We start from the raw sequence: 21,734 nt of genomic DNA on the forward strand, positions 1-21,734 counted from the left end.
ATCTCAATCAGTATAGGAAGTAAAGAGGGCAAATGGTATGGCATTATTCAAATAATGACCTGTTTTCATACCATCTATAGATGATGTTGACAACTTGATTTGCAAGAGAATAATTTGAAGGAAAAAGTTCTAAGGGGCTATAGAAAGCTATATGGAAACTAAAGGTCCCCAATGCTGTGAAATTGTTCATCTAGAGAGCTTGCAAAAATGCTCTTCTCACTCTCTCCAATCTAAGTAAAAGGAAAGTTATAAGAGGTGATGTTTGCATCATATGCAACAAAAACTCTTAAATAGTGGGACATGTTCTATGGAGTTGTATGGCTTCTAAGGGTGTTTGGAGTCAAAGTTGCGACAAAATCCAAAAAATGTCCCTGCAAAGTGAATCTTTTATGGAGATATTGGATCAGTGGTTTTACAAATTGAATGTGGATGAATTAGAAGAAGCAACTCTGATTGCTAAGTTGATCTGGACGAGAAGAAAATCAGTACACATGGGAAAGGCTTCACTCATCCAAATTTGTTCATTAAGCAGGCTAAGGACGACTTACAAGCATTTATAAGTGCTCAAGATAATCTCTTTTCTCCTAGACCAAACACTATGCAGATGGCTCAGCCATGGGAGAAACCTCCAATAGGAAGCTACAAAGTGAATTGGGATGCATCCATTGATAAGTCTAGAGGTAAAATTGGCATTAGGGTCATTATAAGGGATTCTGAAGAACAAGTCATTGGAACACTTCGAGCAACTAGGGTATTGAATGCAAATTCTCTAATAGCAAAAATCTATGCAGTTATGCTGGCAGCTACTTTTAGTCAAGAACTTGGCCTTAACTAGATTCTCCTTGAAGGAGATGCGCTTTAGGTTGTAAATGCTCTTCACAAGGAGACTAGTAACTGGAGCGAGGTTGGTTTACTGATTGAGGATACAAGAGCTATGTTGAGTTTGTCATCAAACTGGTCGGTTCAACATGTAAAACATTAGGCTAAAATTGCTGCTCATAGGCTTGCCAAAGATGCTTTTAATTTTCATGAAGATTTGTTAGACATTGAGGAAATGCCTGAGTGCATTCAATCTATTGTCTTGAATGAGTTGATGTAATCCATTTTGTTGAGCAATAAAAATTTTTGTTTCTTAAAAATAAAAAAGGAATCTTGCTAGGTTCACAAAAATATTTTACAAAATGTATAAAAAAACTGTCACGTTAACTATTAATCGTAGGTTTTGCATTTTGAAACAATCCCCACCCAACATGCGCATTTCTTCATTTCTCCCTCTAATTTCTTCACCTAGCCCACCATTCATTTTTGTTCATTTTTGCCATCATCTATTGCTCATCAGTGTCGATATCGTCCATCGCCTATTTCAACCACACGCCATTAGGCATGGTTAATTGCTTGCTCTTTCTCTCTCTTGCTCCCTTTCTCTCTCCCCTTGATTCCTGTTGTATCCTTTCCCACTTTCTCACCTAGCCAAGTGTCACTCCCTCATCTCACCAAAATGAAGAAAAAAACTTCAAGGTTGGAGCAAGGTTTCTAAAGGGACGGAATAAGGTTTCTAAAAGGGGCAAGGATGGAGTGAAAATTGAAAATGAATCTAAAAAGTCTGAAATTAAGAGAATGGGCAAAAATGAACAAGTTGTGGTGAAGGAGATAGATAGAGGTGAGTTAGAATTGAACAGTGTTCAAAAGGTCTTAAGAAATGACATTATGAAAAGGGGATTCATGAGAAAACTAAAGAGCCCAAGATTCCACATCAAATTGTAGGATGGCAAAAGGGGGGCTTGAAACAACAAGAACAGTAGCCAATGAGTTCTATAATAAAGAATATATAGGAGAGAAAATATTAGAGAAGATTGAGTAACTTAAGCTTAAAAAGTTGGAAGAAATTGCGAGGGTTGTGAAAGTAAAGATTGGGAGAGAGAAACTATAAACAATGTCAACCATAGCCAATAAAGAGTCTAAAAGAGAGAAAGAAGCCTTAGAGCCTTATAATAGAATTGCGAAAGAAGCCATTTGATGTTGAAACATAAGAAAAACAAAGGAGATTAAGCATGAAAGAGAATCAAAAGAAGCTACTCCAAAAAATGTGGAACCAATGGTCCAATAATAACTCTAAAATATCCAAAGGTTGTACTATGGAAACTAAGGTGGTTAAATCAATGAGTAAGACTGATAAGCAACATAGAAAAAAGTTAACACCATGAGTAAAGAAACTTGGAGAAAAGCTTCCTGCATTGATAGAGCAAATAGATAAACATGAGATTTGAGAGGTAGGTAAACTAGAAGCAAGTGCACTGAAGTGAGAAAAGAGCAAAAATGATGAATTTCATTGAGGGAACCATAAAATTCTTTAGGAACCACATAATTAGGTGTCACATAAGATGTTGCAGTGTTGTTTTAGTGGTAAGATGGGGGAGCGATGCTTAGTTGGGTGAGAAAATGGAAGAGGTTAGGGTTGAAACCTAGGTGTGAAGGGGAGGGAGTGAGAGAGATAAAGCATAATGGGTGAGTTGTACCTATGTGAGATCGGCGATGGATAAAATCGAAGGCTACATGCAACAATGAATAGAAGAGTTAAGTAGAGAGGGATGGCGGGTTGGATGAAAAATGATGGGGGAGAGGGGAAGAAATGGATGTTGGGCAACGTTGTCTTAGAAATCAAACCTGCAGTTTTTTAAAGCTGATGTGGCACTAATAGATGGTAGTGTCACGTCATTTTATGAACTCCTACTATGAAATCAAATTGTTGAGTTTCTTTTTTAAATTATACATTAGAAACCCCTCAAATTAATCTCGACTAAAGTTGACCAAAAAGAACCATTATTTAATACAATACCATCAACTCATCAAATATTAGATGATGGAAGTTAGTGCAATATTTGGTTCGATCTGGTAGCCAAACCAAAGCTTAGGTATTTCACCATTTTTTTTAAGCAAATAATTTCACTACAATAATCCAAAGCATGGTAGGTGGGGGTTAGGGACCCCTACAATCGCCCCAAAAATATCAAATTTAGGTACTAAACAATCAAAAAAGTATAAAGAAAATATGAGGGAAAAATTGGGGCTAACAGGATAAGCCAGGTCTCGTGTTCTCTTGGTCAATAAACTGGAATATGGTTCAAGGGAAGACCAAACATAAATGTGGTATTTTTTTCACATTTCTTGAAGGGGTTTGCTCAAAGTTTCCACTGCAACTGTGAGAGATTGTCATAGATGGGGTTCCACTAACTCTGAGTCAAAGAAGGTTTATGTCTCCTATTTCACAGACTTAGATAGGCGAGTACATCGACTCGGAGCTTTAGGAAGAGTTGACATTCACATCATCATAGGGGTCCATAGAGTATGAAGAACTCAGCATGTGGGGCCCATGCACCAGCTGTGAATGGGCGTGGATGGTTAGATCTTGAAGATCTGAGACGTAGGAATCGTATGAAGTTGCACGTATGAAAATTGGGGGTGTGTGGGGCCCATGCGTCACTTTGGACTACACATAAGGCACACTCGCCCACCATTTTGAAGCATCGCTTCTTGCTCCTTGTAGATCAATGAGATGAGATTAAGAATCCAATGGTATGGTGAGTGTAGGTTAAAGGTGGTCGAAAAGCAATAGATCGACAAATTTTCCTTCCCAAATAAAAGAACACACTAAGCTTTTATATCCATATCTTTTAAGCCATGGGAGAGGAAGAGAGATAGCTGAAAATTTTGGAACTTTTTAAATATTTTCTAACTATAAATTCCTTCGTTTCTATAATAAATATGATTGTTTTTTTAGATTTAACTGTACAATCATGTTGAAGTGAAGGCACTACTAAAGGTGTAACATGAAAAAAATATCATAAAATATGTAAGATTAAGGTTAACATTCATAACGAAAATAAACGAAGGTGAAGAAGAACCAACGGCTTGCCTTGCTTCGCATTTTGGTGCTCTTACACGAACTTATGCATTTTTAACTGAGTTCATAACATAAAGTCTCCCAAGATGTCAAAGATCTTACCAAGAAGCGTATCCACCACTCTGATCGGTTTTATTCATGGACGAAAAATGACGTGTTTAGAGAGAGAGAGGGGTTTAGATAGAGAAAAAAAAAGAGTATTTCACCTCTATTTATTACATTGAAAGATGTTACTACTACTTAGGTTTTTCACCTGCATTTATTTTTTCTCTAAGCTTTTCACCCCCCATTTATTACACTGAAAGGTGTTACAACTTACAACCTTAATTTTTTTTTCAATGAATCAAAGATATAAACAACTCGGTTTCCCGGCAATTTCTCTCTTACGTAAAGATGGTTTAACTAGGTGGTACAAAAACGCTTTTAAAAAGCTACCACTTAAAAAAAAAAAAAAAAAAAAAAATCTACCCAGCCAGTCAGCCCTTAATATCTACCGTACATCATTCCTTATTGAATTCCTTTCCAGTGAATCCCCACTGATGAACGACACCTGTACTCAGGATATCCCCGTCTTCGTACTCAAAGCTCCTCCTCTCTTCCAACTCAGACGGTCCTCGCCCATATCCTAGATAGCAACCCCCCAACAATCGACGAACGGTGTCTGCGACCCCAAACCATACCAAACCAAACCCAAAAGCCTTCGATCTCACTCCAAGATCTCCCTCTAAGAACCATAAAAAACACCCACATCTCAGAACCTTGAGTTTTCCTTCACCCCAAACAAGGAACCCTGGTGAATCTGAGAGAAAGTGCTGATTTTTTTGGGAACATGGGTTCTGATTCTTTGTCTATTTTGACTACATCGACTAAGCCTACGCCGATACCAATACCAACCCAAGAAGACCCATCAAACCCATCTACAGCTCTCCTTTCCTTCAACACAGACTCTTCCTCTTCCGCCCCGACAGACCCTCCTCACAAACCCAACACAACTACCATCGTCTTCATCTCCCTCCTCCTCATCGCCTGTGTTGCTATCTCCGCCGCCATCGCCTTTGCTTTCCTCTTTTTCTCTTCCTCTCCCTCTGCGTCTCCACCTGCCACCTCCCATGTCGAAACTCAAGCCCGTCCCCTCATAAAGCTCCCACACCCTGTGGTCTTGCTGATTTCCTCCGACGGGTTCCGATTTGGGTACCAATTCAAGACCGACACGCCCAATATTGGTCGCTTAATCGGTAACGGGACCGAGGCCGAGATGGGTTTGATTCCGGTTTTCCCGACTTTAACTTTTCCTAACCACTACTCCATTGTGACTGGGCTTTATCCTGCTTATCATGGTATAATTAACAATCATTTTTTGGATCCACGCACTGGTGAGGCTTTTACCATGGGGAGCCACGAGCCAAAATGGTGGTTGGGTGAGCCTCTATGGGAGACCGTGGTGAACAACGGATTGAAGGCTTCCACGTATTTCTGGCCTGGGTCTGAGGTAAGAAAAGGTTCTTGGACATGTCCTGATAAGTTTTGTATGAATTATAATGGCTCGGTTCCTTTCGAGGAACGGGTAGATACCGTTTTAAGTTACTTTGATCTGCCTGGTGGTGAAATTCCTTCGTTTATGACACTATATTTTGAAGACCCGGATCATCAGGGTCACCAAGTGGGGCCTGATGATCCAGAGATAACTGAAGCTGTTGCTAGAATTGATATGATGATTGGGAGGTTGATTGAAGGTTTAGAAAAGAGAGGTATTTTTGAGGATGTTAATATAATTTTGGTGGGTGATCACGGGATGGTTGGTACATGTGATAAAAAGCTTATTTTTCTAGATGATTTGAACCCTTGGATTGATATTCCAGCTGATTGGGTTCTGTCGCACACGCCTTTGCTGGCAATTCGTCCGCCTCCTGGTGTTGAGCCATCGGATGTTGTTGCAAAGATGAATCAAGGGTTAAAGTCTGGGAAGGTTGAGAATGGGAAGTATTTGAGAGTGTATCTCAAGGAGGAGCTGCCTAGTAGGCTTCATTATAGTGCCAGTGATAGGATACCACCAGTAATTGGTATGATAGAAGAAGGGTTTAAGGTTGAGCAGAAGAGGACGAAGCGGAAAGAATGTGGTGGAGCACATGGTTATGACAATGCCGTTTTTTCCATGAGGACCATTTTTGTTGGCCATGGTCCTCAGTTTGCGAGGGGGCAGAAAGTTCCATCTTTTGAGAACGTGCAGATATATAACTTGGTCACCTCTATTCTGAAGATTCAGGGTGCATCAAATAATGGGTCTGCATTGTTTCGAGAGTCTATTCTTTTGTCTAGTCCGTAAGTTCACATTCTCGTGTGGTGTACAAGTCCAAATCATTGGGTTGGAGCATTGCTGGCGATATATTTGTATCATGAAGCAATGAGATTATGTGCTGGAAAAGATGGTTATAAATGAAATGACTATGCACTGCAGAGAGTTAACGTTATCAGTTGTACGTCTAGAACCCCACAGGCTGCTTGTTGAGTCCTACTAAGTTACATAAATAATGGTATTACTTGGTTTGGTCCGACTTTCAGCAATTAGAAGCTGCACAAGTAATAACAGAAAATGGCATAAAAAAATGTAGTGTAATTTTGTAAAATGCCATCTAGGTTTTATTTGAGGTAGCGTGTTGGCATTTGTATATTTTCATATCTTCTGGATGAATATATCAAATGCATGCATTAGTCAAGAACTAGATGAACATCATCTTTGGTATCTGATTGTAGACTGTAGTTACTTATTTTCAATTTTTCATCTTCTCGGGTTTGCATTTGGTTATATTTTAAAATGTTGAATAATTCACTTATTACCAAATGGATATGGATTTGAGATACATTCTGTAGAAAGAAAGTGAAAAAATAAAAATAAATAAATATTTGGCTGATTAGTGCTGTTTGGTGATGTTCCTTCCAGACAAATATAATTTGAATAAGCATGTCTACCCCACTGAATGTTTTTGCTCGGGGACTTCTTATTACAGTGACTCATCCATTCTGGTATCGGCAGATGACAGTTTGTACTGAAGTTTTGCAGTTTTGTAATTGTGTTGTGCATAAAAGGAGAAAATATATCCATTTTGTTATCTAGTATCTCCTTAGTATCTGTTTAGATCCTGCACTGCAACTTTATATCATTCAAGGCAGATATCAACGAGACTCAAGTTTCATTTTCATTTGATTCTAGAGTGTTGAGAGCAGGTCATTGCATTCTCATTTTCAGCAGCCTTTTTCTTCAATAATAAAGACATTTTAGCCTCAGAATCATGTTTTTGTTTTTTTCAATGAATCAGGATTGCTTCTTAGTTGCCTGTTACTGATTTCTTGTATTGGTATGTGGAGACTTCTGTTGGGACTTCTATTTTTGGCTGTGATGCAGTTTATCTTGTGAAACCATCTTCCATAACCTTGAACTTAAAGCAATGTCAAGAATATAATTAAGCATGGGCTGAAGTTTTTTTTTAGCAAAAATTGATGTCCGAATCGCCAATGATTGCATCTAATGAAAGATGAACTAAGGGCGACTGGGTTTTTTGTTGGTTCAGCACAGGCAGTTGATGTTAATGGCACAAATCTCTCCAATCTGTGGCTCTCTGATGTGGTTTGCTGTCACAGTTTGGAACTAAAAATTACATTCCCCTGTTTATACCCTTTACTTCTACAACAAAATATAAAGACTTGACTTGGGTCTGGTCAGGATCACTGGATCTAGTTTCACTCAATATGTGTCATGAACGAACGGATCTAGTTCCACGTGTCTTTCATCTAACGGATCTAATTCCACTCAATGTGTCATGAAATTGAGGGTGGAGAGTTTGCCATGAGATATTTATATCAATGTGATTTATGTGAATAGCTCAAAATTATTACGAGGATAATCTTGCAGGCGCTTTAGGGAATTAGGAGCTATGAAATTCTCATGGGTGGCTCTACAGCCCCGCTGGGAGCCACTGATAATGTAAAATGTTGTATTTTTTTTATTTTAAATTTTTATATATGTATTTTTTTAACATTGTAAAATATTTAAAAATAAATAAAAAAAAATTATAATATTATTAAAAAATACTTACTTAATTACTAAGTAAAAAAAATATTAAAAAAATTATAACGGGACCGGAAGCGGTGAGAGTAGCTTTACTCAATTCTCATATGGAAAACATTCGGAATAAATGATGATACCCTATTTGGAGAATTTTGATAAATAATAATGTGTAGGGCTAGTGTGAATCCACTCCCGCTTATAAATAGATTTTTTCCAAGTCGAAAATATAAAATTAAAAAAATTATTATTATTTTTATTTTAAATTTGATTCTCGCAAATTATTTTATTTTAGTTTTTCAATAGATGCTATTTATTCTTTATTATCATTTATTGGACTAGTTGAGGTGGACATAAAATGCCATGTGCCAATTTTTGACTTATTAAAATAGAAATTTTAGGTAGCTTGACAATTATTCTTTTAAAACAATTAATAGGAGATTTATAGAAAAACTTAGGCCATTGACACATGAATACAGAAACGGTTTCATCTCATCTCATCTCATTATTATAATTTTTTCAAATTTTTATACAATATAATAAACAATTCAACTTTTTCAAATTCTAAAATAATAATTATATTAAAAACATAATATTTTAACAATTTTTATTCAACTTTCATTTAAAACTATCTCTATATCATCTTACTATTCAAACGGGGCATGAGTTATAGAATTAAATATTAATGAAGAAGTGCTGGGTTAGTAAAAAAAAATCGATAAAAAGTAAAACTCATAAATTGATGTATTTTATACTTTTTTTGTTAGATTATAAAATTAATTTTATTGTAATTAATGTGTCACAATAAATCACATTAGTTAATGAATTTACTCTTTTACAAACCAAACATTTCTCAAATTAAAAACTGAAAAAAAAAATTGAATAAGTAAAAACACAATAACTGATTCTGAAATGATTCCATCTTAAAAATAACTTATTCTTTTCCATTATTTTAGATTCCAACCCACGTAATGGGTCTAAGCTTAAAAACAAAGAAGAAGATAATAAAGCACATTCTGCAAGTAGTCAAGACTACGGACCTAAGCCCACTATTTAATACAACTTAAAGTCCAACTAATAATCTTAAGGCTCAAATTTAAGATAAAAATATAATTGCGGCCATAGGATACACGGAATAATGAACAACTTGAAGCTGGGTTGTTACAGATTTACTTCTTCTCTCTGGTTCACAACACCCACACGCGTGCAGACAACTCCCACACGCGAGACCACGACATACTGTCATACACTTCATTCACACAAGAACCTGCAGAGAACTCAGAACAATCACCAATGGCTTTTTCTGTGTGCGACTTTGAACTCATGTAGCTGTTCAAGGTCGTTGAATTCAAGAAGTTTTTTTTTTTGGTTTAAAGCCGGTCTCTCTCTGTCTCTCTGTCTCTCTGTCTCTCCTTCTCTTCGTTTCTTAGTAAATGGCGGATGTTATTCGATTGTCGTTTCATTCTTTTCGCTTCTCTCCTTCTCTGCTCACCTCCTTTGCATCCTCCTTCAATAGTCTCCAACCGGGTCTCCAACCCATTCAGAATTCGGATAAGAGAGTTTGTTCCCTTTTGTATTCTTCTGCTGGCGATTATGCCCGCTTTTCTTTCAGACCCAGAAAGCAGTCGGTCTCTTTCCAGGTGAGCACTTGCCCTTTCTTTCTTTTACATGTCTCTGTTCTTTTTACATTTATTGTGCTACATTTCTGGAAATTGATTGAATTTTAGACTCAATTTGCTGAAATTTTTGTATTGTTCTATGTCGTTCTCAATTGGGTTTAATGAGTACTTGTGGGTATTACTTGTGTAATTATGGAAAAATTTTGTGTTTTTTTATACTTATTAAACTAAAAATTAAGCAAACGATGTATTCAATTTGATGATGAGTTGTGTGGCAATTAGGAGTTCCATACTTTCGACTAGTTTGTGCTAATTTGCTGAACCTCTGTTTTTTATTCCATGATAATAGAACTTGAGTTCTTTTACTTGTAAGTGTGGAGTACAGGATTTAAATTCTCTTATAAATCAAATCTTGCCATGTCAGCAGTGTAGATGATGTGTCATTTACCCCATCTTGTAAATATAATTTTTTTTATCTTGTATGTGTTTAAAATTTGGGTTTTGTGGAGAATACTGTCAATAGATTTTCTTGCTTGAATTTTGATTTCCAAAAACTGGAATGCCGAGTGGGATCAAAGAAACTAGCAAACTGATCACTAAATAGATACAAATAGGTGCAACTTCTGACATCACCACAGCCCACTTGGTTTTCTCACTCCTTGCTGGCAGAGTGGCATACCGGAACTTCAATTCTTGAACTGCTCGAGAAGATTTGGAAAGATTGCTTTATATCAAAAACTTATTACACGAAATCCCATTTTTTTAGAACGTTCTTTCATAAATACTCAATTATTATTTTCCTCCTCTTCATTGACTTTAAGAATGCTTCGCTTCTCCAAGAAGGGACACCTGCCCATTTTCCATAAGGTGCTAAGCTATAGAGGTGTCTATTATATTTTGTCCCTATGTCTCTCTATATGTATCAATGGATATGAGGGGCCATAATGAGTGAATGAGCCTCTCTGCTTTAATTCCTAGCCTAGCATTTGTTTACTTGCTATCAGAGCGAAATTATAGGGTTTAGAATTATTGTTTAGTCTCTTCTCTGTATAATTTTTTGGCTTTGTTTTTCTTCCCATTGCACTAAACGTTTAGATCTTGGTTTTGGTCAGACTCCTCTCAATGGCAGCCTGCCCATGTGGACTACACCCACACATGCAATGCCTTGATGAAGCTCTAGATAATCTGACCCAAAAAAAATCTCCAGTGTGAGGAGAAAAGAAGGGAAAACAAACTCCGTTTGTTTGTTTTTGGTGATGCCAATAGTTGCCAATTTATTTTGGTGTAGTTTGGTGATCTGTGTTTCTTGGTTCTTCTATATGATTTTTTATGTTTATTTCTGGCGTTATCAGTGGTTTTCATGGTCTTAGCAAATCTGTGGTGTTATCAGTGGCTTCTGTGATCTCTGACGACCTCTGTGGTGTTCAGTGGTTGTTTTATCGGTCTTTGTGGTGGTTCTGTATTTGTCTCTGCCAAAAGCAATGGTTGGTGGTGTCTCCAGGAACAAGGTGAGCCTTGTTTGGCTGCTGTGCTGTTTCCTTGTTTGGGCTAGGAATATCCACGGCTCAGGTCGGCGTACCTAACCTGGATCCACTTATTCTAGTTATTTAAATAGTCAGGTTGCCCATATCTAGCCCATAGATTTTGGCCAAATAGCCCAACCGAAATTCATAGGTCAAGCCCAACTCAGTCTTGGGTCAGCATTTCCAATCCAGTCCTACACAGTTGCAGTTCAAGTTGGTTCAAGGCCAACATAGTCCATGTCAGCCCCATTCAAGTTGAGATCTCACTGACCTTGGGTTTTGCAGTGAGATCCGATCAGTCCTTTGGTATTTTGCAGTGAGATCTGATTAACAATGATGTTTTCAGATGTGATCTGACCAGAGCTAGAAGTTTTCAGTGAATTCTCTATCAGTGTTGACGTTTTAGTGGAATTTCACCTTTTTTGTGTTCGGTTTAGTGGATTCTCTTGTTAATGTTTATATAAAGTTTGTCCGTGTTCACTTATCCAAAAGTTTCATTGTTTGAAATGGAAAAACTTCTTTTTTTTTTTTTTTTTTTTTTTTTGGGGGGGGGGGGAATTAATAAGAGAATTTTATTACCAAGAATAGGCAAAGCCTAAGTACACAGGAAGTATACAAGAGGACAATACCTACATTCACACTAGAAACAGAAAAAGACTAAAGCAAAACAAGAAAATTATCTCCATTCAATACAAGAGCCTTAGCCCAACAACTCAAGGTACTAAAGAAAAACTCCTTAAGTTCTCCCATTGAGCGTTCTCTATCTTCAAAGCACCTCCCATTTCTCTCCGACCATAAGCACCACATCAAGCATAAAGGAATCATCTTCCATATGGAAGCAATACGTTGTCTCCCCACAAAACCTTTCCAACGTGCAAGAAGATCCACCACTTGCTTAGGCATCACCCAATCAATACCCCTCCTACCAAAAATCTCATTCCACAAAGTCTTGGCCACCTCACAATGAAGAAAAAGATGGTTAATAGTTCACCATCTTTCTTGTACATGAAGCACCAATCTACTACACACATTCCACACTTTCTTAAGTTATCCATGGTCAGAATTTTACCAAGAGACACCAACCAACAGAAAAACACCACCTTACTAGGTACCTTAACTCTACAAATGCTTTTCCAGGGGTAATTATAGGCACAATGACAAGTTAGCTCCTTATAAAAGGAGCTAATCGAAAATCTGGAATTTCCTGCATTAACCCACAGCAAACTATCCTCCCTTTCCTGGAAAATCTTCAAATTGTGTAATCTTCCAAAAAAATCAGAGACTACATTCACTTCCCAATCATGCACATCTCTAACCAAATCAACATTCCATTGAAAATTATTATTCAAACAAGAAAAAGAATCAACCACTGCAGCATCTTGATCCCTAGCAATCCTAAAAAGGGAAGGTAAACAATCTTGAGAGCTGAATCCCCACACCAAGTATCATGCCAAAAATGTATCCTTGTCCCATCATCCCCCACCTTAAATTTATCATGATTGACAAACTCCCCCCAACCCATCCAATGGTCTTCCACAAACCCACCCCATACGCTTCTTTTACTTCATTAGAACACCAACTCCCCCACATCCTCCCATATTTGACATCAACAACATTTTTCCATAAGGCATCTCTCTCAATATGATATCTCCAAAGCCATTTCCCAATAAGTGCTTTGTTAAAAAGTCTCAAATTTCACACCCCCAAACCTCCACAATAAACTGTTGGACAAACTGTATTCCATCTTACCAAATGAAACTTTTTTTCCTCCCCTTTACCTCCCCACAATAAATTCCAAAAAATCCTCTCAATCCTATTAGCCACTCCTGCCGGTAAAGGGAAAAGAGAGAGAAAATATATTGGAAGATTAGACAACGCACTCTTTATCAAAGTTATTCTTCCCCCTTTAGACAAATATAGCTTTTTCCAACCAGCTAACCTCCTCTCAATCTTCTCAATCATCCCATCCCAAATCATAACAGATTTGTGAGGAGCCCCCAAGGGAAGACCAAGATACCTCAAAGGCAACGAAGATACCTTACACCCCAAAATATTTGCCAGATCTGAAATATTCGAAACGAAGTCGAATGGAACAATTTCAGATATAGATAAGTTGATTCTAAGATCCGAAACAGTTTCAAAACATAACAAAAGGGCTCTCAAAGAACGAAGATGGTCTTGGTTGGTCTCACTAAAAATTAAATGTCATCAGCAAAAAGAAGATGAGAGACTTTTAAGTTACTTCGAGACTCATCTCCCACCTCAAAACCCGACTAGAAACTTTCCTCCACCACCGCTTCAATCATTCTCCTCAAAGCATCCATAACTAGGACTAAAAGAAAAGGAGATAGAGGATCTCCTTGTCTCAAGCCACATGAACTGTTGAAGAAGCCAACCAGGGAGCCATTCACCAAGATGGAAAATCTCGTCGTCGAAATACAATGCTTCATCCACGAACACCACTTCTCTCTAAAGCCATATCTCCCAAGTACAAGAGAAACTCCCAACTAACATGATCATAAGCCTTTTCCATATCCAATTTAACTAAAATTCCAGATTCACCCAGTTTGATTCAACTCTCCAACCATTCATTTGCAATTAAAACTGAATCAAGAATTTGTCTCTCCCTCACAAATGCATTTTGAGACTTCAAAATAGTCTTCTCCATCACCACACTCATGCGATTAGCTAGCATCTTAGAAATAATCTTATACACCCCATTTACCAAACTAATAGGCCGAAAATCCCTAATTTGAAACTTTTCTCAAATTTCATAAATGAATGAAATTCAAGAAAGACCTTCATAATATCTTCTCGCACTACGTCCCAACAAGCTTGGAAAAAAGCCATTGAAAAACCATCTGGACCCGGAGCCTTGTCCCTTGTCATTCCTCTAACCACATCAAGTACTTCTTCAAAAACTCTCTCCAACCATTCTGCACTTGCCTGGTCTATGGAATAAAAAATCAGCCCATCTAACTTGGGTCTCCAAGAGTATTCTTCCCTAAACAACTTTTCATAAAAATTCACAATATGTTCCTTGATGGCCTCTTGATCCGAAAGAATGTTATCACCTTCATGAAGGACCTTAATAGCATTATTTCTTCGATGAGAGTTCGCCATTTGGTGAAAATTTTTTGTACACTTGTCACATTCCTTCAACCACAAAACCTGAGATCTTCTCTAATTCAGCAACCACCCCTTTTTTTCTCTCCATTTCCTCCCCGGATATATCCCCCAACAACTCCTTATCCTCCAAACATTGCAACTGATCCAGAAGATGCTTCCTTTTATTACCATGTTCCCAAATACGTCCGTATTCCATTTCTTCAAATCTTGTTTTAGAGCTTTGAGTTTTCCAGCTAATACAAAACTCGGAGTACCAGAAAAAATGTACGAAGACCACCACAACCTTACCCTATCCACAAAGCCCTCATCCTCCAACCACATTTTCAAATTTAAAGTACCTACGCCCACCAATAATGCCACTACAGTCGAACATAATGGGATAATGATTAGAACAAATTCTTGGTAGTCTTTAATTCCTTTCTATGTAGTCTTATATACACTATTTATAGGAAATTTCAGTTCCACTTCCTCTTTAAAAAGCCCTAAACTTGCAAAGTGGTTTTCCCTTGAAAAGTGTGTCACTTTGTTCATTCTACCTTTCTCTGAGTGCAAGATACCTAGGTATCTGCCATTTCATTGAAGTCTGACATGGGATATTAGCAGGGTTAGAACAAATTCTCAATTTTCTTGATATTTTTTTGAAGTTTACAGAATGGTTTTTTAGTGGTTACTGATTTTAGCTTTGTATCCTTAACTGCAGGTTCGTGCAACTGTGGCTGAGACTGACCAACCAAAATGGTGGGAAAAGAATGCACCAAACATGGTTGATATTCATTCCACACAAGAATTTTTGAGTGCTTTAAGTCAAGCTGAAGAGAGATTAGTTATTGTAGAATTTTATGGGACCTGGTGTGCTTCTTGCCGAGCACTATTCCCTAAGGTAACTCCCATTATCTGTCCATCATATGTTTGTTTTTATTGGTAAATAATTCTTCTTTTATAGATGTCATCGAACCTTCAATGTTGACAGAAATGTGCTTCTACTGACATTATTGGCATCCTGCTTCTAAAAGCTTGCAAATAATTCCAGAGAACATGATACATTAAATTATGACAGGAATAAGGGGACCTAAAGTTTTGCATTTTATGCCTTGTCAATGTCAAATGCAACTGAACATGGTCTGGCACTGAGAACTTTTTGTTTTTAAGTGTTTTTGTTGTGAGTTTCCATGTTAGAAACCATCACCTGTGCCAATGTGTTTGTCAAGTCTTGAAGGACAGCTCTATGTTATCAGATTGTGGTAGTTGGTGGTAGTCGACACTGCTATACTGAATCCATCATATTAAAGGACCTGATTGCATGTATGTATTTAGATTGCAGGTGTACTACCTGCTATCAGGGTTGTAATAAACTTTTGACATCCTTAATCTTGCCAAATATTTTATTACATTGGTGACTGTATGGGGTACCAGATTAGTCCAGACTGCTGGCACACGACTTGTACGCAAGCTCCCTCATGGTAGCCTGAACTGTGGAGACTATGGCAATGAAAGAATCATGTTGTAGTACTCTCTGTTGTAAAATATGATTGGCTGCATGTGTTTCTTGTTCTCTCTTTTCTTTTTAGCTTAGGAATGGTAAAAAGGAAGCATCAATTCTAATTTGTCACCTGCTTTTTTGAATTTGGATGTCCATGGGGATTGGTGGTTTTTAATAGGTTTTCAAATGTGCTGGCTGAGTGTGTTGATCTCCTTGAATGAATTAATAAATTCAACCAGGATAGTGTCCAAGCAACTGACTATTGTCTTTTACAGCCTAAATCAGTAACTTCGCAAACTTGGTATATGGATTTGTTTGGGACACCCAAATACCCTCAGTCCATGGAAAAATGTTGTGGATGACACTTCTTCCTGTGATCAAGCAGCTTTCTAGCTTAATTAGATATAAACCTCCAAATGAGATGATGTTTTTCCCGCTGGTATGCAGGAAGCCATGAATAAAAAAGTTCTGCAATGGTAACTCTCAATACTACTTCATATTGAGAATTGAGGCAAATATTGAGAATGAATTAATTACCAATGTCTCACATTGTTAATGGAATTTGTTTCGGTGTTCTGAGATGTTTTCTATCTTCTGAATTTTGTTGTATAATGGGTTTGTCAGCTCTGCAGAACAGCTGAGGAACACCCTGAAATTTTATTCCTGAAAGTTAATTTTGATGAGAATAAGCCAATGTGCAAAAGTATGAACGTGAAGGTTCTTCCTTATTTCCACTTCTATCGTGGAGCTGACGGACAACTGGAATCCTTTTCTTGTTCACTTGCAAAGGTAAGTATTCTAATTTCAACCGGAGCAAGCATTTTCCTGTGTCAAACATTTCGTTTCCTTCTTAGTAAATCAAGCATAACCTTTAATGAAAGAAGGTGAGGTGCAAACATCTTATGAGGGCATATATCTGTCTCTGCTGAAATTGTATTTTAGGATTCCATCAATTTAAACTCACAGTTACTTCAAACTCTGATGGGTATGGCTGAATTCTGCAGACACATGTAAAATGTGTAAAATTATGGGAGGAAATACACTTTCCAGAGTCCAACTATCAATTATTTTATACTTTGTAGTCCTAAACTGACATGAAGTTGTGATGTGCGTTCTTCTAAGTCCTGACCATCAAAATTGTAACAGAATTGGACGAGTATGCCATTTGTGAGTTTTAATTGTCCAAGGATACAATGTCAGTTTCATGAGAATAGCATAAAATGGGTTGTATGACTATCAGAAGTCTAACCAGCTCATTCCAATAAAAAAAGAAGGCTATCTAAACCGATTATGAAGTTGATGCTTTTTGCTATCTTTAGTATTGTAGAAGATTAAACTAATGCGATAATCAGTCATCTTATACAATTCATTCTTAGAAGCTCTTGCATCAGTGTCCACATCCCTCATATAGTAAATATCCCTGATTATCGTAAATGTATTCGCAGTTTCAGAAGATAAAGGATGCTATTCTAACACACAACACAGCCCGTTGCAGCATTGGCCCCCCAAGGGGAGTTGGAGATCTTAAACTGGAACCTTCCTTAGCTCCGAAGGACAGACCAGCAGAATCTACATCAGCTTAGAGCTTCCTCCATACGATTATTTCGGTTGTAATGACCATTTCTGTATATGATGCCCTTCAAGTGAACCTCATTAGAGTGAGTTATTTACTCATATTCTGTATATTTTCGTTTTCTTTCGTGTAAGAATGCTATGCAGAAGTTGCTATCCCGCATTCTTTTCCATTCATGATCTGGCCGTTATTTATGCACCTAAAAAAGACTTCAGTGACAGTGGAATTCCAGTTTCGGAATTTCTGTTAAGTGATTATTTTTCTCTTGAAAGTTTTCCATGCTTTATCATAGGACTAGTTTGAATTACTATCATGAGGGAACTATTGGTATCAATGTTGACATGTCCATACATACGTTCATGTTGAGAATTATTACATGGTTTCTCCTCTGCCATACTCTAAGGGTCGATTCTAATCAGTTTAATTATTCCTTCATCCCAACTTCTGGCAATAAACCGAGAATTTCCTGTTACCAACTTCCCAATTGAGAGGGGGAGGGAAGAGATCATTGGTAAAATTCATGATACTCCTTTCCATTAAGTCATGCTACTTGTAATAGTCAGGTAACATCATTGATGTGGCAGGTACTATATACTTGTCATTGATTAAAAAAAAAAAAAAGGCAAGAGAAATATTTGGAGAGAAGTATAATCCCTTCCTACAAATTAAGAAGTCAAATAAGGAATGTTATAAAATCAGAAGAAAAAAATAAAAGTAAGAAAGAAAATAATCTCAAAATGCATTTGGCCTCATATTTTTTATTTTTTATACAAGGTGTGTGAGATTTCGAACCCAGGTTTTTTATTTATTAGAGAATCGGATCATATGTCATCAGGTCATTAAATTTTCCATTCGGCCTCATATTTGGAATTATTAATCTGAGTGCATCTTCTTCTAAATAAATACTATAAGGTTTCTGAACTTTAAAGTCTTATGAGAATATTCTAAATTTAAATCCTAAACCCTAAATATTTGATCTTTAAATTCTAAAACTAAACTCTATAGATATCATATATTTTTTAAAATAAGATAGCCATTTAAAATAGAACTGATGGATCAAATTGTGAAGCTCTTCTTATCAAAAAGTAAATACAATGTGTTACGGCATGCCATATTAATTTGTTGAATTTTATTTTTGTGAGATCTCTTTATTAACCAAATATTTCTCAAATGATAGTAAAATCCAACCCAACTGTTTGCAGTTTGCAAGTTGAGTTCCTCCTCCTTTTTTATTGGTATTATTTGTATATTATTGGATGATTGGTTTTGTTTACTATATTTTTTGGGGTTCTTCCTCCCTTCTTCTCTTTTTTTTTTTTTTTTTTTTTTTAAGTTAAAAATATAATAATGAAAAAATAATAATGCAAAGGAAAGCCCATAAAAGGGCACGCAGTTAATACAAAATATTTACCAAAGTTTTATATAAAATTAATTTACAATTAATTTACAATAGGGTATAATCTTAAAATATAAAAATTTATTTTTAACGAAGTATTATGATTGCATTGACTGATTATAAAAAATAAATGCTATTATAATATTTGTACTTTTGCTCTTTACAAATATTAATCTTTGAACTTTAATTTTGAACTTTATAGTCCCAAACTTTTAATTTTGATCAAGCTGATTCCTTCGTTAAAAAACTGTTACAAATCCGTCAAAATGCCACGTCATTACCAATAAGGGATTGCTAAGTGTCACCTAAAAATTTAAAAAAAAAATACTTAATACTAAAATTAAGAAAAATCGCATGAACATTGTTTGCGAGGACCAAGGTGCTGCCTGGGTTATCTGACCTAGACGCAACGATCAAGGAAGCTTGCGTTGCTTGACTCAGGCGGCGCGGCCTGGGTGTGATCCAAGTAGTCGAGGTCTAGGCGTGTGATGTCTCCATATCTCACTTGAGATTTGACGAAGATTAAAGTATCGAGACATATAATACAAGGTTACATACATCTTGTTCTTAAGGGTTGTATAAAAACTAACGGGATTGAACGTTGTCGATCGGAACCAGCTGAAACCGGTGGAGAACTGGTCAGTCGGCGATAGGAAATTGTTAAAATTGACGTCGGCCAGTTCGATCTCGATTTGAACCAATGTCAAACCGCCGAATTGGCCAATGGCAGATATATATTTTTTTTATATATATCTTACGTAAAACAACATCGTTTAACACCTGATGTTTAGGAAAATATATATATATATATATATATATATGAAATGACATTGTTTGGTGTATTAAATCAAACGACGTCGTTTGGATTTAGGAATTATTACCCCCTCCCCACCTTTTTCTTCTTCTGAATCTCTTTTCTCTTTCAGACTCTCTCTATCATCTTTCACGCACCAGTCGGTAGCAATAGTGCCGCACATCCCCTATCCTCTTTCACACAACCAATGAGATCCACCTCATCTCGATGTCATCTCCGTATATCGAGTCCGATCTCTCTCTCTCTCTCTCTCTCTCTCTCTCTATCTCTCGGGGCAAGTCTCTTTGTCGGTATGATTTTTATTTTTTGAGTTTGTTTATTATGAAATTTTACAATATAAATCATTGAATATATAGTATATTTTTTAAGATTTCCATATTTGTTGCTTTCGTTACCGATCGGAGATCATGCTACGTCGCCGATTGTTTTGGTCTTTTTCTGGGTTTGTGTTTGTGTTTGCATAACCGATTGGAAATCGACAAACTGATTGGAAATTAGCCGAAATTGATTTTCACGGTTTTCTCCCCCATAATCGCCTGGTTCGATCGGTTCTAAACATGTAAAAAATAGTTGGTTTCGGTTTTGGACCGACGGAATGTATTGATTTTCACCCTTTCGCGTTCATAACAATTAACATGCAATGCACCTAGCATATTACTAGTAATATGCAATTATCGAAATGGAAAAATTTAAAACTGATCAAAGGTTGAGCTATTTAATATAATACCAACAAGAAAACTATTTATCCCTAAAGTATCTTGATAAAAAATTCTTCCAATACAAAATAAGGGTCTAAATCACGACTCATTTTCTAAAAATTATCCAAATGTATCATAACATTGCTTCATTCCATTTTCCAAGAGAATTTTTCTTTCTGATTTAGGATCCTTTGAATTTCTTTGATTCATTCTAGTATTCTTGCTATCATGATCATAGTGTCCTCAATGGCTATCCTCATCCATAGGTCAAGAATTAGATACTGAGCTTCCTTTGACCCTTTAATGATTATGATTCTTACGTTTTTCATACTTACGTTTCCTCATCCTGCTCGCTATCCTTAGGTCTTGTCACAACTTCTACCATTTCGGGAAGAATGGTAATGAAAACTATCACAGTGAGATTTCAAGAAATCTCAGCAAGTTAAATAAAAAATATACACAGAGATAACATAAGCATGTATTACATGAACATGTACTTTGACAAAAACAATTTTTTTTCTCTCATCTAGCTCCTTTTTCTAAAACCACTAAGCTTGTAATCTTGTAACAAATTAACGATATAACAAAATAATAAAGTTCCAATTCTCATTATTTACTTGTGATCTTATTCTATATATAACAATGTGGGTGGACACCTCATGGCTACCCATAGGAACCGTGGACTCCCTGCTAGTTATCATATCACATTGTTGGCCCTTTGACCGGGTGTGAGCATGTTCGATTTAATATGATACGGCAATTCACAATTAGCCTTCACCATATTTTCAATGTGTTGCACCCACTAACGATAGGTGCGGCTACTTCGCTCTAGAAGCCTTTAAAAAGAACTGATTTGAAGCATGTTGACTGTAGTGCGTCAATCCAGGAGTTACTACTCCAATTTAGGCACTCTAGAGTGGACAAGAGAGTTTCACTAAGATATTTTCTCATTCTAGCATTTGGGTCGTGACGAAAATCTTTTTCTTTTCTTTCAATACAAGACCCAAAAACATGTGACATGTATTTGTGATGAAACCATGCAACTTTTCATGTAACCATGTCATGTACTTGTACTCAATATGCCAAGAATGCATCGCGTGGACTACTTGAAATAATTAGAACATTCAGATATATAAACATAGAGAACTGCTATAGACACAACTAAATTACACAAAAAAAAACTCACAAACTGATGTGGCTTCACACGATGCGTTAGATCTACTTTACATTAAAGTAACTTTACAATCTGATGTACTGCATCAATCCACATCAGTTTATGAATTTATTTTTGTGTAATCGTTTTGTGGCTAAAATATTTCTCATAAACATAACATATGAAGGCTCAATCATGGCATATATAATTTTCCAAAGCTCCAAACATGTCATTTCAACCGAAAATTTCAACAAGTATCATTTGAGCATAGCATGAATATACAAGGTATAAACCAATCGTGGCATGTAACGAAAATAACATTTCATTAACCAGAAGAAGCAACCAAAATGCAGAGTTTACACAAAAACATAAATATATTATCCAAGAG

At 36.6% G+C, this 21,734-nt stretch overlaps 2 protein-coding genes across 2 annotated transcripts; both read left to right on the forward strand.

The window, feature by feature from the left end:
• Positions 1 to 4,454: 4,454 nt before the first annotated feature.
• On the forward strand, positions 4,455 to 6,706 carry LOC109009725 (ectonucleotide pyrophosphatase/phosphodiesterase family member 3). The gene has a single exon (XM_018990328.2). It carries the CDS (start codon positions 4,731 to 4,733, stop codon positions 6,222 to 6,224), a length of 1,494 nt encoding a protein of 497 aa, XP_018845873.1. The 5' UTR covers positions 4,455 to 4,730; the 3' UTR covers positions 6,225 to 6,706.
• Positions 6,707 to 9,107: 2,401 nt separating this feature from the next.
• Positions 9,108 to 17,542, forward strand: LOC109009734 (thioredoxin-like 2, chloroplastic). Its single transcript, XM_018990338.2, has 4 exons — positions 9,108 to 9,601; positions 14,933 to 15,112; positions 16,337 to 16,501; positions 17,158 to 17,542. The coding sequence occupies exons 1-4, from the start codon at positions 9,395 to 9,397 to the stop codon at positions 17,293 to 17,295; spliced, it is 690 nt and encodes a 229-aa protein (XP_018845883.1). The 5' UTR covers positions 9,108 to 9,394; the 3' UTR covers positions 17,296 to 17,542.
• Positions 17,543 to 21,734: the final 4,192 nt, after the last annotated feature.

The sequence above is a fragment of the Juglans regia genome, chromosome 1 (assembly GCF_001411555.2).
Source record: "Juglans regia cultivar Chandler chromosome 1, Walnut 2.0, whole genome shotgun sequence".
NCBI lineage: Eukaryota > Viridiplantae > Streptophyta > Magnoliopsida > Fagales > Juglandaceae > Juglans > Juglans regia.